Source organism: Dasypus novemcinctus, chromosome 8 (assembly GCF_030445035.2).
Source record: "Dasypus novemcinctus isolate mDasNov1 chromosome 8, mDasNov1.1.hap2, whole genome shotgun sequence".
In the NCBI taxonomy this organism is placed as follows: Eukaryota; Metazoa; Chordata; class Mammalia; order Cingulata; family Dasypodidae; genus Dasypus; species Dasypus novemcinctus.
In genome coordinates this window covers 84174610-84189839 of record NC_080680.1, presented here as the reverse complement: position 1 = coordinate 84189839, position 15230 = coordinate 84174610, and the positions used below count along the sequence as shown (strand labels likewise).

At 44.5% G+C, this 15230-nt stretch overlaps 1 protein-coding gene and 1 non-coding gene across 3 annotated transcripts in view; both read right to left on the bottom strand.

Annotated features, from left to right (window-relative positions):
* AK8 (adenylate kinase 8) overlaps window positions 1-15230 on the bottom strand; it is a 139497-nt gene that overhangs the window by 85866 nt on the left and 38401 nt on the right. For both annotated transcript variants that reach the window (XM_058302134.2, XM_058302135.2), the window contains 3 exons: window positions 5810-5891; window positions 5303-5374; window positions 4004-4204 (listed from right to left, as the gene is read on the bottom strand). In XM_058302134.2, coding sequence (XP_058158117.1) covers window positions 4004-4204; window positions 5303-5374; window positions 5810-5891 — 355 coding nt within the window. The remainder of the gene's footprint in view (window positions 1-4003; window positions 4205-5302; window positions 5375-5809; window positions 5892-15230) is intronic.
* On the bottom strand, window positions 7292-7394 carry LOC111759855 (U6 spliceosomal RNA). The gene has a single exon (XR_002793716.1). It is a non-coding gene; the product is annotated as a U6 spliceosomal RNA (small nuclear RNA).

The following is a 15230-nucleotide window of genomic DNA, read 5'->3' as shown; positions in this document are numbered from 1 at the left end:
TATCAGATACAGGCTTTGATAAATGCTCAGGCCAAGTGGGGGCCTAGCATGTGGGGACATCTAAAGGACTCGGGACTTGCTGGAGAATAATTTGTGCAGCCACACTCTGGTGACACTAACTTTGCTGAGAGTCTCCAAAGAAGCAATGATCAAATAGGTCACTGGAGTAGGCAGATTTAACTGCGTGGCCCTGGCCTGTGGTGTGCCCCTGGCATTTGACGAACAAAGAGAAATGGAAAGACAGGGGTGAGTGTCTCTGACAATAAAGCAACAGGCACAGTGGGGGTCACCGGATGCCAAGGAGTCACAGGGAAACAACTCCTGAACTTCAAACCAGGTCACCTCACCGCAAACATAAGAGAGGAGGCAGAACAGGCTGATTAGGCCTTAAAAGGGGAAACTGAGCAGGGAGAGATGCCTGCCTGCTGAGGCCACAGCCCCTGCCTCCCCCACTTTCCCCTCCAGCTAGCCCCCCTGAAAACAGGGTCTCCGTCCCCAGGCCAGGCCTAATCTCCTGCCCGGCACCCAGACCCTCCGGAGCAAGGGCAGCCCTGGGTGGCCCTCTTACCCTTCTTCCCAACTCGCCTCGGCCAGTTTGCCTTTCGGTGGATTCTGCCTGGGCAAGGGGCTGAGCCAAAAGGCCCGTCCTCAGGAACATGGTCAGTTGACACTGTTCCAGGCACGGCAGAATTTCCACCGCAGCACCCTCTGTGGTGAGAGCTGTCCTGTCCACTAGGGTCCCACCGCACGCCCCCTCCGCCCAGGAGTGACAACCAAAAACATCTCACATGGCCGCTTAGGCCGTGGGAGCAGCAAAATCAGCCTTAGAAGAGAACCACTGGGATATGTTCACTGCGTGAATTTTGAAGTCTCAAATCTGTACAATTTTCTAAATCAGAAGGATCATTAGAGATGCTACAAAGTGAACTGACTGTCCTCAAGGTTGTGATCGTGATCATCATCAATGTCATCACTAGCATTTCTTAATTGCTAAGCTAAATACACTGTAGGCATTATCTCACTTATTCGATCCAATAATCCCACAAGGGATGTGTTATTCTGATCTCCAGTTTACAGAGAGCCATTCAGGCTCAGAGAGTTGGCAAAGCTGGGGCAACGATCCCAAATCCACTGCCATGTGTAATATTTTCCCCCAGTGAGAGAAACCCACAGGAAGCAACTCAAGCCCGGCTCTCTTTATTCACAGACCTTCCTACCAGCCCAGCTGAAAAGCACAAATAAAACAGGCAAAGCAGCCTGCTTACAAATGATGCTTAATTTACAGTAAATAACTAAGTTAATTAGAAGTAATGATCCCCCAGACAGTCTCAACATCTAATTATTCTTTTTAAAAATATGTGGTTGCTGGCTACACGCAGAGAGATTTAAAAAAAAAAAAAAAGCAGAGAATTTTGCATTCCAATATTCAATTTATCTCTCTGCATTATTAATTAATAATAATTAATATTCAGACACTCACTTTTTATTTACAATTCCAGGCATGAATTCTTTATGAACGACCATATGAACTTTTAAATTTAATTAAGTAATTTGGAAGTAATTAATGTGTAAATTCAGAATCATGGCCTAAGACGAATGTTGTTGTTTATCTTAAGAGCTTAGTGTTTTCTACTAAAGACCCTTCCGAGATGCAAAATCACTGATAAATTACAAGCCATCATAAGTCTGGCATTTTTAAAGTAGCCTCATTTTCTAGACAACCAACCGTTGGTTGATTGCCCCATTCAGAGAGCAAGGCTGTACAGTAGATGCCACCCAGGCAGAATCGCATTTCTGAGCTCTCCAGAAAAGAAAGCCACTTATTCAACAGGTCTGGTAGCAGTTGAGGCCCCTGGAAGGGCGGGATGAGCAGAGCTGGAAGCCCGAGTTCAGGGAGCTCAGAATCATCTCCCCACCAAACAAAATCTTTCCTTCCGGAGATTTGAAAAAAGGACTTCATAAACTATCAAATGTCTTCAGTATCTGTGGTGTTATTTTTCATTATGTCCAAACAGACTAAATGATTCATTTACCTGGCATTACATGGAAGGGGGCCTACTGGATTTTAAGACAACTGAAGCTTACCAAGACTTTAAAAAATCATAACACTACTACTTTGGGATAGAATTAATGCAACTTTCCCTTGCCTTTGTGACTGGGACATTGAGTCATGAAAATAGCAATTCTTTCTGACATTTATTAAGCCATTTCTCTGTTCCTGCTACGGGGCCCACGGCTGTGGCTCTATGATTTGCAGGATATCATGTAATCTCCACTAAAGCGTGAGGTAGGTATGATTTTTGTTTCCATTTTAGAGATGACGAAACTGAGGCTGAGCAAGGTTAAGAGAGTGGTGGAAGTCTGTACTGCTGGTGTGTGGTGGAGTGAGGCCCCAGGGCTCAGCCCACATCAGCCTGGCTGCCACAAAGCTGCTGACAACTTTATGCCCCCGCCCTGCTGTTCTCGCTGTCTGTGTCCATTCGCTGTGTGATCTTCTGTTATCTATTTCTCTTTTTATCTTTCTCCGCTAGGATTCACTGGGATTCCATCCTGGGGACTTCTGATATGGCTAGGTTCCCTGTCAATTCTGCCACCTCAGTTCCTGGTCTCTGCTGTGCTTCTCTTTGACTCTCCCTTCATCTTTCTTTTGTTGTGTCATCATCTTGCTGTGTGACTCACTTGTGTGGGCACTGGCTCTCTGCGTGGGCACTCATGCGGGTACTCGGCTCATCATGTGGGCACTCAACTCACCACGTGGGCACTCAACTCACTACATGGGCACTCATGCAGGCACTTGGCTCACCGCGTGGGCACTCAACTCGCCATGTGGGCACTCATGCAGGCACTCGGCTCACCGCATGGGCACTCAACTCGCCACATGGGCACTCAACTCGCCATGTGGGCACTCATGCGGGCACTCGGCTCACCAGGTGGGCACTCAACTCACCATGTGGGCACTCATGCAGGCACTCGGCTCACCACGTGGGCACTTGGCTCGCCACACAGGCACTTGCTTGGGCACTTGGCTCACCATGCAGGCACTTGGCTCGCCATGTGGGCACTCGCATGGTCACTTGGCTCATCACATGGGTACTTGGCTCGCCATGTGGGACCCATATGAGCACTCAGCTCACCACACGGGCACTCGGCTTGCCACACAGGCACTCGGCTTGCCACATGGGCACTTGGCTTGCCATGCAGGCACTTGACTCACTATGCGGGCACTGGCTTGCCACACGGGCACGCTTTCCCTTCTTCTTTTTCACCAGGAGGGCCCAGGGATCGAACCCGGCTCTTCCCATATGGTAGGCAGAGATGGCTTATCACTTGAGTCATATCTGCTTCCCAATAATTCTTTTTAGGAAGCACCAGGGATTGAGCCTGGGACATTGTACATGGGAAGCAGGTGCTCAACCACTGAGCTACATCCACTCCCCTACTGGGAAATTTTGTTACTGTTCTTCCTGGGACTGCAGTTGGTCACTCCTCTGAATGGACCCACCATTCCAGAGTTGTATTTTGTTTTGTTTTTGGTATTTGTGGTGGTGGGGTGTATTGTTTGTTGGTTTGTGTTTAATCTTTACAAATTTTCTCTCCCCATTTTCAGTTACAGTCAGGCCAAAACCTCCTGCTACCATGTTCCCTCCGTAACCCCGCCCCACCCAAGCCCCCCATACTGGCCTTGCCTCTTCTTCCATTCCACCCATTACTTTCAAACCTGCTGTACTCTGGAAATCCAAACCCACCCGAGTGTAGAGCATTAGCCCCAGGTCTTTGAGTGGGGTGCTCCCAGGAACTCCGGACACGCTTCTGGATAGGGAATTTGGACTCTTTAAGACTTGGCCTCCAGGGTCCCAGGCATATCCTGGACACTGGCCGTTGCCAGATTACATGATGTCCAGATAAGGAGGGTGGAAGTATACGGTGAACCCCGCCCATTGGATGCATGTCCAGGGTCAGGGTGCCAGGAGGCATCCAAATGGAGTTGCCCGTTTGTGTTTACCCTGGTAGAAGACGTCCACACATGGCTGGTCACAACTGATGACTTTCAGGATTTTAGGGTAAGCAGGGAGGATCCTGACAATGTTTCTGTGATATTCCAGCAGTTTCTGAGCTGTCTCCAGCTCTGAGATACCCTCCGGCATCATCAGTCGGTCCTGGACTTCAGCTTCCGGGGGCCAGTCAAAAGTGGTGTGATAAATCTCTGCAATGAAGAGAGGTGTTAGAATCGCCTCAATCAAGTGGCCGCTAAGGGTGGCCAAGTGCATCTGGTCTGGAGTGGGGTGGGGAGGGTTGTGGGGGTGAGGGGGGTTGGTTTTCTGTCCTGGCAGCCAGAGCCTAGGAGCTCCAGCAGCTGGAGATTGGCTGGGTGTGGCTGAGCAGGACAGGAAGCAGTGGTCCAACATCAGAAGGGCAGGAGGCTGCTCTGGCTCTGGGCCTGCCCATCTGTTACTATTAACAATAACTATTAATAACCAAAGGATGATAATGATACTCAGCACAATGGTAACTGATAAGGATACTCAGCACAGTGATAAGGGTAGCTGTGATGTTTTGAGCACTTCCTCCCGCTCCAGGCACTCGGTTATGCATTTACCTGTGTGCTCTCATTTCATCCTCACAGCAACAACAATCCTATCAAAGGTAGGTCTTGGTATTTTCAGGACCACATCCAGATTGATGAGACTCAGAGACTCAGAGACATGGGGCAATTCATCCCAGTGAACTGGGCAGAGCCAAGGATCAACTAACCCAGATCTATCTGCTTCCAAAGCCTAAGACCAGGAGGTCAAGGGCACTCCCTGGTCTGATGAAATGCCTATTCTTCAAGGCCTAACTCCGGAGTCCTTTGCCCCAAGGCGCCAATTCTCCCCAATAATGCCCCGATAATGCCTCCTTCATCTGCATTCACTGCAAAGAGCACAGAGTTCCTGGGAGGCCCAGCGTTTGCCCCAGGAGACAGAGGTGGTTCTCTGGTTCCTGGGTGTGGCCTCAAGCCGGGGGGGCATGTTCCACAGAGACTGGACCCAAAGCGCAGGCATCAGGAGTGACTAGCCCACTCGATCCAGGCTCTAGTCTGTTCTGCCACGGTTAGGGCCCTCCCTTCATCTCTTGGGCCTCCACATCCTTAACTGCAGGAATTGGCTACCCCCAAAGTGTCTTCCAGCTCAGAACCTAGTCTGTGGCATTTGAACCTCAGCTTGTCTATGCTGCCTCTCATGCCCAGAAGACAGTAAGTGCTCACAAAAATGGAGGTGGTGGGGGTCTCTCTGAAACTCCACAGGGGCAAGGATGGTCATACCTCCAGTTTGAGGGTCGATTCTCTTCCCCACGTTTCTCTCAATCAGGACTGTGTCTGGTCCACTCAGCACAACTGGAAAGAGAAAAACGGAGCAAAGGCAGGCAGATGGAGCAGTGGAGTCCAGCAGCCATTCGAATCTCATGGACCAATAACGTGTTTCATGCTACTTTCGCTACATAATGATAGAAATGACAACAGCCATCTCCCAGCACATGGATTCCTAAGAGAAAGGTCTTTTCAGCACCAAAACACAAAGAATATAATCTCAGGGCAGAGGACAGCTCTTCCATTGCACACATTTAGTTTTCTGAAAAATTCACTGTGTTCTCCTCTTTCTTGCTTTGACCACAGGCCCATTGCACCTTCCTTGTGAACACTGCCTGGGCTGGGGAGACGCCCTGGGGAGCCAGCAGCACAGACAGGGTGGTCATTTGCTCACTCTCCATGGCTCTTGTGGGGACGGGGCCTGCAGCTCTGGTGGGAGGAAACGACTGGGAGGCTACTTACTAACATGCCTGGGCGTGATCCCCAGGGTCTGAATCATCAGGGCCTGCTCCCGTGTTTCGGGGATGCCGTCCAGAATCCAACCCTAGACAGAAGAGTTTCGAAAGGTGCTCATCTTTTATTTAAAAGAGTTTTTTGAATTATCCTAAAAGGAATATATAACTTTAGGGAAAGATTGGCATTTTTAGGACAAAAGAAAATAAATGTTTCTGATAACCCCATCACCTTTATTTAACTACTCTCATATTTTTATATTCCCTTCTAATCTTATGTTTATAATTAAAGTCATAACACATATAATTTATGTCCTGATTTTTTACCACCATATTTTATATCTACCACAAGTATTTCTTCCTATTGGTACACCTCTTCCTTACCTCCATTTTCAATGGCTGTGCAATGTTCCACCAAATGAATATGCCATAGTTATTTAACCACGCCCCATAACCGAACATTTCAATCTCTAACAACTTTCACTATCATCAGTAACACTATGACGAGCATCTTTGTCCACAGACCCTTTTCCACATTTTGGATTATTTCCTAGGGAGATTTCTCATACGTGGGCTTCTGGTAACCACAAATCACCAGGTCAAAATAAAGTCTAAAGAAGAAGCCATGAACTAAGCATTCTGAGCCGCAGCATCAGCTTCCTCCTTGGCATAGCTAGGAAATTGGTTTAGAAAATTTGTTTTAACTCTTTTAAATTTGGGTGTGAAATTAATACATGATCGTTGTACACTACTTGGAAAACACTGAAAGGCTCAAATAAAACTATGTCGCTGACACTGCACAGACCCCAGTTAGTCACTATGAATATCTCACCATCTCTCCTTCTAGGCTTAACATACAGATATCCTTTTCCCCAGGTTGGGGAGAGCGGAGGAGAGTATCACACTGTACATACTATTTTGTAATCTGCTCTTTTCATATAGCATGAACATTTCATGGACATTTTCCCATGTCACAAAATATTCCTCTCCTGTCAGTGTCCATAGCTGCCTGCTCTTGCATGAATTGATATGACAAATGTTAACTAATGCCGTATTTGTGCTTTAGTTTGAATTCAGTTTTTCATCATTATTTTTAAAATGCCGTACATATTTGTACGTTTGTCTTGATGCACATATGATAGCCTCAAGATAAATTTCTAAAAGCTGATACCTTCTTTTGTTTAACACATTTTGCCATATCATTGCTCAAAATGGACTGCCCAGTTTACGAACTCAACAGTTTTCCTACATTTTTGCTAGTATTGGACATTATCTTGGGGGGAAAATCTGTCCAGCAAAATACGTTATACTGTTGCTGCTTTAATTCAAGTTGCTTTGACCATTAGTGAGGGTCAATAATTTTTCCATGTTTATTGACTATTTGAATTTTCTTCTTTTCAAAAATGCCATCTATCCCCCTTCCCCTTGGGGTTTTACCCTTTTATTTATTTACGAGAGCTCTTCACATGTTAAGAATATTAACCTTTTTTTTTTTAATAGGGAATGCATCACAAATTTGCATGTCATCCTTGTGCAGGGGCCATGCTAATCTCTGTATCGTTCCAATTTAGTATATGTGCTGCTGAAGTGAGCCCTATTAACCCTTTTTTTGACATATGTGACCACAAACCCTTTCAGGCAAGCAATGTTGCAACATTTTCTGCAGTTTGTCTTTGGTCTTTTAATTTTGTGGATGATGTTGTTTTTTAGACAAAAGTTTTTGGCCAAATCAATCAGCGTTGTTCTTCTGGATTCTGGCTTTGCATAGATGTGTAAAAAGGCCTTTTCCACAGCAAAGGATGATAAATATTTACTTGTATTTAAATCATGTTCTCTTACTATTTCCCTTTTTATATTTAAATATTAAAAACAACACATTTTTTAAAGACTGTTATAAGGCTGTGACCTAATTTATTTCCTTGTGGCTTGACAAATGTCCCAATCTCATTTATGAAATAATCTACCCTTTCCCCTCTGATGTGAATGCCAGTTTTATCATAGTCTAAATTCTGATATGATGTTGGTTCTGGTACCAGGCTTTCTGTACAGTTACCATCTTCCTGCCTATATATTCATATTCACATCAAACTTTTAAAATTTTCATTTTATAATTAATTGTTATAGCTAATAAGATAAGCTTCCCCTTTCCCAAAAATGTATTCTTCTAAACCATTCTAGCACATGGTTAGTACTTAGTCATTATTAATATTCACTTTGTCATCTGGACCTAGGGCTTTTCGTGGTTGTTGATCCATTTCTTTGATGTCAGTTGCACACAGACCTGTGCTCTTGTGCTACACAAAATGTACATTTAATGGCTATGTTCACTGCCTTGAGGAATGGGCATAAGGGCCCTCTGTGTGGAGAAGCCAGGGAAACAATATTAATTGATACCTGGGACTCTGGACTTTATCAAACAGCTCTTAGTACAACTACCTTTATTTTGTCAAATGTAAATCAGAGAATAAATATGAGAATCTTCTTAAATAAAAAAAAAATTTATTCTTCTAGGTAATAATATTTTGTCAAGGTCCAAAAGAGAAATTCTACTGATTTTTTTTTTTTTTTTTTTAGGAGGCAATGGGAACAAAATCCGGAGCTCACATCTGGTAGGGAGGTACCCAATCACTTGAGCTACCTCCACTCCCTCTACTGATTTTAGAACTACATTAAATATATAGATTAATACAGGAAGAACTGACATTTTTACAATACCAAATCAATACATTATCCTCCCATTAGCTTCAGATTTTTGTGTTTTTTAAAAATGTCTCTTAACAACGTTCAGATTAAACAATTTCTAAAATCCTTCCAAGTCCCATGAGTCTAGATGTCCTCCTTTCCATACACTAATCAATAGTATAAACACACTTAATATCCAGATAAACTAGGGAAAATGAGCTTTGAAAGACTGAAATTAAGCGTCATATTGCACTCTCCATTTTGCTGTGCAGGGGGACAGGCAACTGCAGGGCAAAACTGAGGTGTCTGATTCTGACTCCCAGAAGGGAAACCCCTTTGCCCCTCCCTCTCAAATATTATGAGAACGTGGTTGCTTTAAGGTCAAAGAAAGGACCGATATCGGTGAACCCAGACTCAAAGTCATGCATAACCCCTAACTTCTAACACTTGCATTACATACCACATTTCAGGTGATAGAAAGAAATCTTAAGAAACAAAAAAGCGTTTACATTTCTTCCATATTAAAATATTTAGGTTCCAACAGCTTCAACTGTTAAAAACACACACACACCCCAAAAAAAGCCTAAACAAATGTACAGAGTAAAGAGTGTTAGGAAAACCAGGCATGCTATCATTAATTTCTTAAATTATACGGGAAAACTCACAGCCACTGAACCCACAGTTCTAGAACTAATGAAGCAAGAGTGCAAAAATATATATATGTTTTTTAACAGCTTTTTGCTCCCTCAAGTCCTCGTTATAACCAGCCAAGCGCTGGGCTAAAGCTCTTGAAAACAGCAAACATCTACACATGTGAGCAACGCCACAGGAACCAGGAGACACGGCATGTGTGCTCCCTCACTTTCTGCAAGCCAAACGAACGTTTTTGGAATTTTAGCTAAATTCCTACCCCCATATTTTTCTTTATTTGGAGGGGGAGGAGTGGTGTGCCCATTGATTTCTTTCAGTACAAGTGCTGGCAATTCTGCGAGTCACTCTGAAGCTGGAAGGTTGGAACTCCATCTTCGCTCAGCTCCAAGAAAGACCTCTGCGTTTAATATTGCATTACTGAGCAATCATTATAATATCACCCATAAATTTGCAGCTGATATCAGTATGTGGTCTAAGGCTTTTAGAACTATTGAGGGAAACAGCTCCCACTGACTTCTCACTGGAGAAAGCGGGACTTCCAATTACACAGGAAAAGTGCAGCAAAATGAGGAACATCCCCCTAATTAGCCTGGCCTCACTGGTATGTCACTTCGGTGTAGATGTGAAATTATAAAGAAGAAGAAGGTGGGGGACTCAGAAGTGAACCCCAGGCCACCAGCTCTCCAGGTCTGCTCTGACTGGGGGCATGGTATAGTGACCCAGCAACTAAGAAACGAGGTCCAAGAGACCCCTGAGGCAGCACCCATTAGAGCAGCTCCACCTGCTATGGGACGGCAGCTACAGAGACCTTTCATTGGTCCACCTGGAAGGGAAGTACACAGCGACCAGGAAAAGTGAGGGAGCATTGATCCTGGATCACCCTTAAGATGGAAGCTCCAGGCTTAGCCACAGCTTTTCCAGAGGCTTGCATTTATAGAGATTATGAGCAACTGTCCAGCTGCAAAATGGATGGCACTTTCAGGGGGAAACAGCGATTTTAACTGAGAACAATTTAATGGCTGCCAATTCTGGAAAGGCAAGACGTCATAAATCAGTAAATAACACCCAACGACTGCCATTATGGGTCCACTAAAGACATTCAGAACAGCCTTGCGTAGTTAGGTTCACAGTTCGGACTTCCAGGAGAGGCCCGATGCCGAGGTAGCAGTCAATCCCTAATTAGAATACATTATCCATCTTCCTGACACTTCAGTGAAATGTCTATTCCACTCTGGAGCTGCAGCTTTGTTCAGAGCAGGTTAATTGATATTCTGATGCCTTCGCTCGCCATACCCCCGTGGCTCGGTTCTGTTTTATCACACATCAAAAAGGCCGTATGCTCAGGGCACTCCAGGCACCAGCGCAGAGCTGGAGGTCTGCACAGCTGCAAGGAGTACGGTATCACAGGAGGGACAAGCACCAAGCAGATGTCACAGATGAGAGGGAAAAAAAAGGAAAGAAAAGCCGCCAGCCAGTCTAGGGAACTTGGCAGGACCCAGCAGGGCACGGCCCCATGCATAACGGGCCCATCCTGCTTTGTGCAAACACTGGCCTTTTTTACCCTCCTGACTGTTATTAAAGCGCAATTAGCAACTTCACATGGTAAGACTTTGCTGCCCCTCCGGGTCCTCTGCCTTTTTGATGAGTTACCCTTCATCTCCTCCCCTCTCTGCCAAAGACCAGAGTGTGGGCGTTCCCCTGGGTTTCCCCCCAGTACTGCCCCCTGATCCTGTTTCCAGCTCCACCTGCAAACTCCTTCCAACCCGCTCCCTGGAGCCGAATGCTGAATCTTCACAGTCCCAAGGAGACACTCTGCAGCTGAAGATTTGGATTCAATAAATCAAATGGACTCAGCTCAAAGTCTGAACCAGGGAGGCATCACAAGAGGCATCATGGAACTGCCAACCCTCTCCCCCCACCTTTTTACCCCATTCCCAACATATGGGGGAGGGGGCGGGGGGGGAGAGATTTTATCAGCCCCAAAAGAAATGTGTTTTAAAAGCTAAGTTTAAGATACCAATTTGTTCTAAAGCTAATCAGTGAGAACAATGAGATTATTTTGATGAACATAAAAGAAAGGTAACATCAAACTGCCCCAGCAGCCAGTTACTTTGGTTTATGCAAAAATGTGACATTCTTGATTCACATTGAGAAGTGGTTGCAAATGGTAAAATTTCCCCTCTAAACAGTATGTTACATCATCTTAAGATACCTTCCATGTTAAACTCATCTGAAAGATGACTAGCAAGAATTTTTATTTCAAACCTTAATCTTAAACAATATGCAGCAACTGCTGGCATTCCTTACCATGCTAAAAGTACATGATTGAAGCAGGATGAGTTACACCGTAACTTGTGCTTACACAGATGACTCTTCTACCCTGGCATGTTATTCCTTGGGGATCACCTGACCTTTTCCCAGGCATAGCCCAACACAGCATTTGCTCGTACTTCCCTAAAATGTGCAGAAGTGATTTTTCTAGATAGCAGTGTTGAATTCCTAATTGGTGACACACACATGAAGGTTTTATACAAACGCACAGATAAAGGAAAATCTTTACTCCAAGATCTGTAGGTTAAAAGCTAGTGATCTCCAGGATGTTAAGAGTTAGTAAAGGACAGCTCTGAGTGTTCAAGAAGCTTTTTATGATTCTCAAATAGCTAGAAAACATTTTAAAATAAAATCACGCCAAATGTTTGTGGTGCCCCAGAGGTGTCCCTCTTAAACGGGAGACAGTTTAAAACCACACTGTTCTGCCCCCAAATGGACTAGTCCTACCCAAGCTTCACAGCTGGGATGAGAAACAGGGGCTGCCCTTGGAAAATCCATCACAGAGATACTGGGTTTAGGGACTCACATTTAGCTCTCAGGTTTATCTCTGGTTGAAAGTGAAAGAAATGGATAATCCAATGACATCCAGTTAATAGGTCTCAAACATTTTAGACCCTGTCTGCAGTGTAGACCCACCTCTTCAGAAACAAGGTTAGCCCCATTAGGGTGTCAGTCTGTCACGGTGGTGAAAACAAGCCAGTTCCACTGCCAGTTGTGACTTTCAGTCACTTCAACCCCGCTGGGCTTCCTTCTACTTATCAGCCAAATGGGAACAATAAAAACAATCTATCTCATAGTTAGGACAATTAATTAAGGGCTATAAACAAACAAACAACAACAAACAAGCTTAGTGCCTGGCAATAAAAAAATGACCTAGTCAATGGTAACCGTTTTATTATTATAATTACACTTTTGAGAAAGGTGACTGTTCTTTTTCTTACCTACTTTCTTGAAGGTATCCTGTTTAGGTCTGTAGAACTTAATATAAGCAAATAGTTAAAAAGAGCAATCTCTTGGAGGGAGGAGTAAATGGCATTCTACATATGAACTGAGAAAAGTATTTTAATTAAAAAGGATTTGGAATAAATGCATTTCAATTAAAATGAGGGGAGACTAGTGAGTTGACAGCTATTGCAGAATCACTCCAAAGTGTGTTCATGCCATTGGCCTTTCCTTGACCTGGCTGGTCCCCAGGGAAGTTTGCTCGTCCTCTGGAAGCCCAAGGTCAGTGCCACCTGGGCCTCTATCCCAGGTCCAGAACATGGATAAACAATAATTTTGTTGCCACAATGGGATAAGAGTTTCAATATAGTGACTTATGATTCATTCATTCATTCCTCACCTGCCCATTCATTAATTCATTTGAGTATTTGTGACCACCATGTGCAGAACATCGTGTTTCCAAATTAGAAAGGTCAGGAGAGTCTCTCCTGGCTTGAGGGCTTGCCCAGTAGATAGCACCTGGGGAGTGAGCTCTTATTGGTTTACTTATTTGACAATCCCAATTTCGGTTTAACCAATGCATATATTTAAGGCTCTTTCTTTAAATGGTCATTTCACCTTATGCAAGGCACTAAACCTCACGTGTTAAACAAGAGGGTTGAGTTAGGTGATTTCTAAGTAGTGGGACCATATGATTTATGATCTCACTAAGGCATTCTGAGAGTATGTAGGCAAGCTGGTAATAATTATGTAGGGAAAATAGGCATAAACCAGGACCAGTGATTCCCCTGCCTCTAAGGGCCTTTGGGGGTATTAAAACATCATAAATACCTTCAGCCAGTTAGCCTGATTTCTACTATGACAATTCTGCCAGTTCCTGAACTCATGAAGAGATGAGGGAAAATCCCCACAAAGCGGGGGTGGGGAGCTGGTAGAGGGGAAGGTGACAGGCTACAGAGGTCTCATCAACAATTAAATGACTCCTTTGCTGGGAAACTCCCAAGTATGCCCTGAGAGTTAAGAGCTTGCTCTGAGTTAGGGCTGTTGCCATTAGCAGAGCCAGTCTAATTCTGAGAGGCTGCCCAACCCTCAGCCCTACGATCCAAATGATTTCTCAGACTTCATTCTTCCCTCTGGATTCCAAATCCACTGATCAGGTATAACTAAAAACCAAGGCAGCCAGCCCTTGACTGCCTGCACGCACAACCCCCTCCATCTGGGCTCTCTCTCCTCCACCTTGGGACCCCTCGGCCTGTCCTTCTGGGCCCTCATTAGCCCTCAAGCCAGGCTCACTGGTATAGGGAAAGCACTGGCAGGGGATCCAGCTGTGGCTGAGTTGGAATCTTGACTCCAGAAGCATAGCCTTGTGATCATGAATTATTTAACCCCTGGGTCTCAGTGTCCTCATCTGTAAAATGGGGACAATAAGACCTATCTAACAGAAAATCATTTAAAAGATTAAATAAGTGTGATTTTTTAAAAGTACCTGGCTCAAAGTAGACTTTTAACAAACATCAGTTCCCCTCTCTCTCCTGAAAACAATTTGAGGTACAAAGACATTTGCATTTCCACCTGACTGAAAAAGACTGACTCCACAAAGGGATGCCTTTACAAAGCTGCAGTTTCAGGCTCCAAGAGGTGGGACAATACTCTGGACAGACACCCTGGACCATACCTTTAAAGGAGCAGCTACTTCTTCTATCTCCTCCCAGGACCCTAAGAGGCTTGCTGTCTCCAGTTTGTTCGAGGTCACCTCCATTAGAACAACACATTCCTACTCTTACTTCCTCTCCTGCTGTCAAAAGAGCTGGTTCTCCTTCCCCAGCTCAGTTCCCTGGGGACATTTACTCCCAACTCTTCATGGCTGGGACTACTTCCCACATTTTCCTCGGTTCATTCTCAACTCAAGTCCAAGTCTGTTCTGCTTCCAGAGACTGGACTCTCTTCCCTTGGCTTCAGATCTCACTGGCTGACTCAAGGCAGAAAAAAATCAAACCCAATCAAATGCTGAGAACAGAATTTGGGGAGGTCTTTCCTGTCTTCAGAGAATGAGAATTTCTTATTCTATGTACATACCAGTGAATTATACAAAGTCTCAATAAATAAAGGCCTGTGTGGCAGGTTGAATTATGCGTCCCAATTTAAAGGTGTTCTTAATCTTAATCCACGTGGTTGCTGTGGGTATGAACACCCTGTAAACAGGACCTTTTAAAGATGTTATTTTTAGGTAAGGTGTGGCCAGCTGAAGGAAGGTGGGCCTTAATCCGGATTACTGGAGGCATCATAAAGAAAGAACCAGAAGCCAAGGAATCAGGGAAGGTCATAGGAGAAGCAGGAAGTCAGTGGGAACCTGGAAGAGAAAGGACAGGACATTGCCATATGATGGAGGCAAGAGAGTAAAGCCACGGAATTCCAAGGATTGCAGCAGGCCAGCACCAAAAGGCTACTGACCTGGGAGGAAGAAAAGAGCAAGTCTTCTAGCCTCCAATATTTTAATTTATAATATTATAGGTAGTCAGTTATATTCATATTCAAATTAGGGTACTTAATATGTTACAAATTATATAGCTCAAGAAAGTAAATGCTAAGAAGCCACCACTTTAGTTTCCACAATCAAAATCTTACCAACTGACGGTGTTGACCTAGATGGGGATCCCTGGACACCCACTTACCTGCTGTGTGCCTATTTCCTTCTCTGCAAAACAGGAAGAAACATAACAGCGCCCATATTTCTGAGTGTTTAGGATTAAATGCAATAATGTACATAAAGTGTTAGTACAATGTTTATCACACAGTACATGCTCAATAAACGGCAAGGTGTTTTT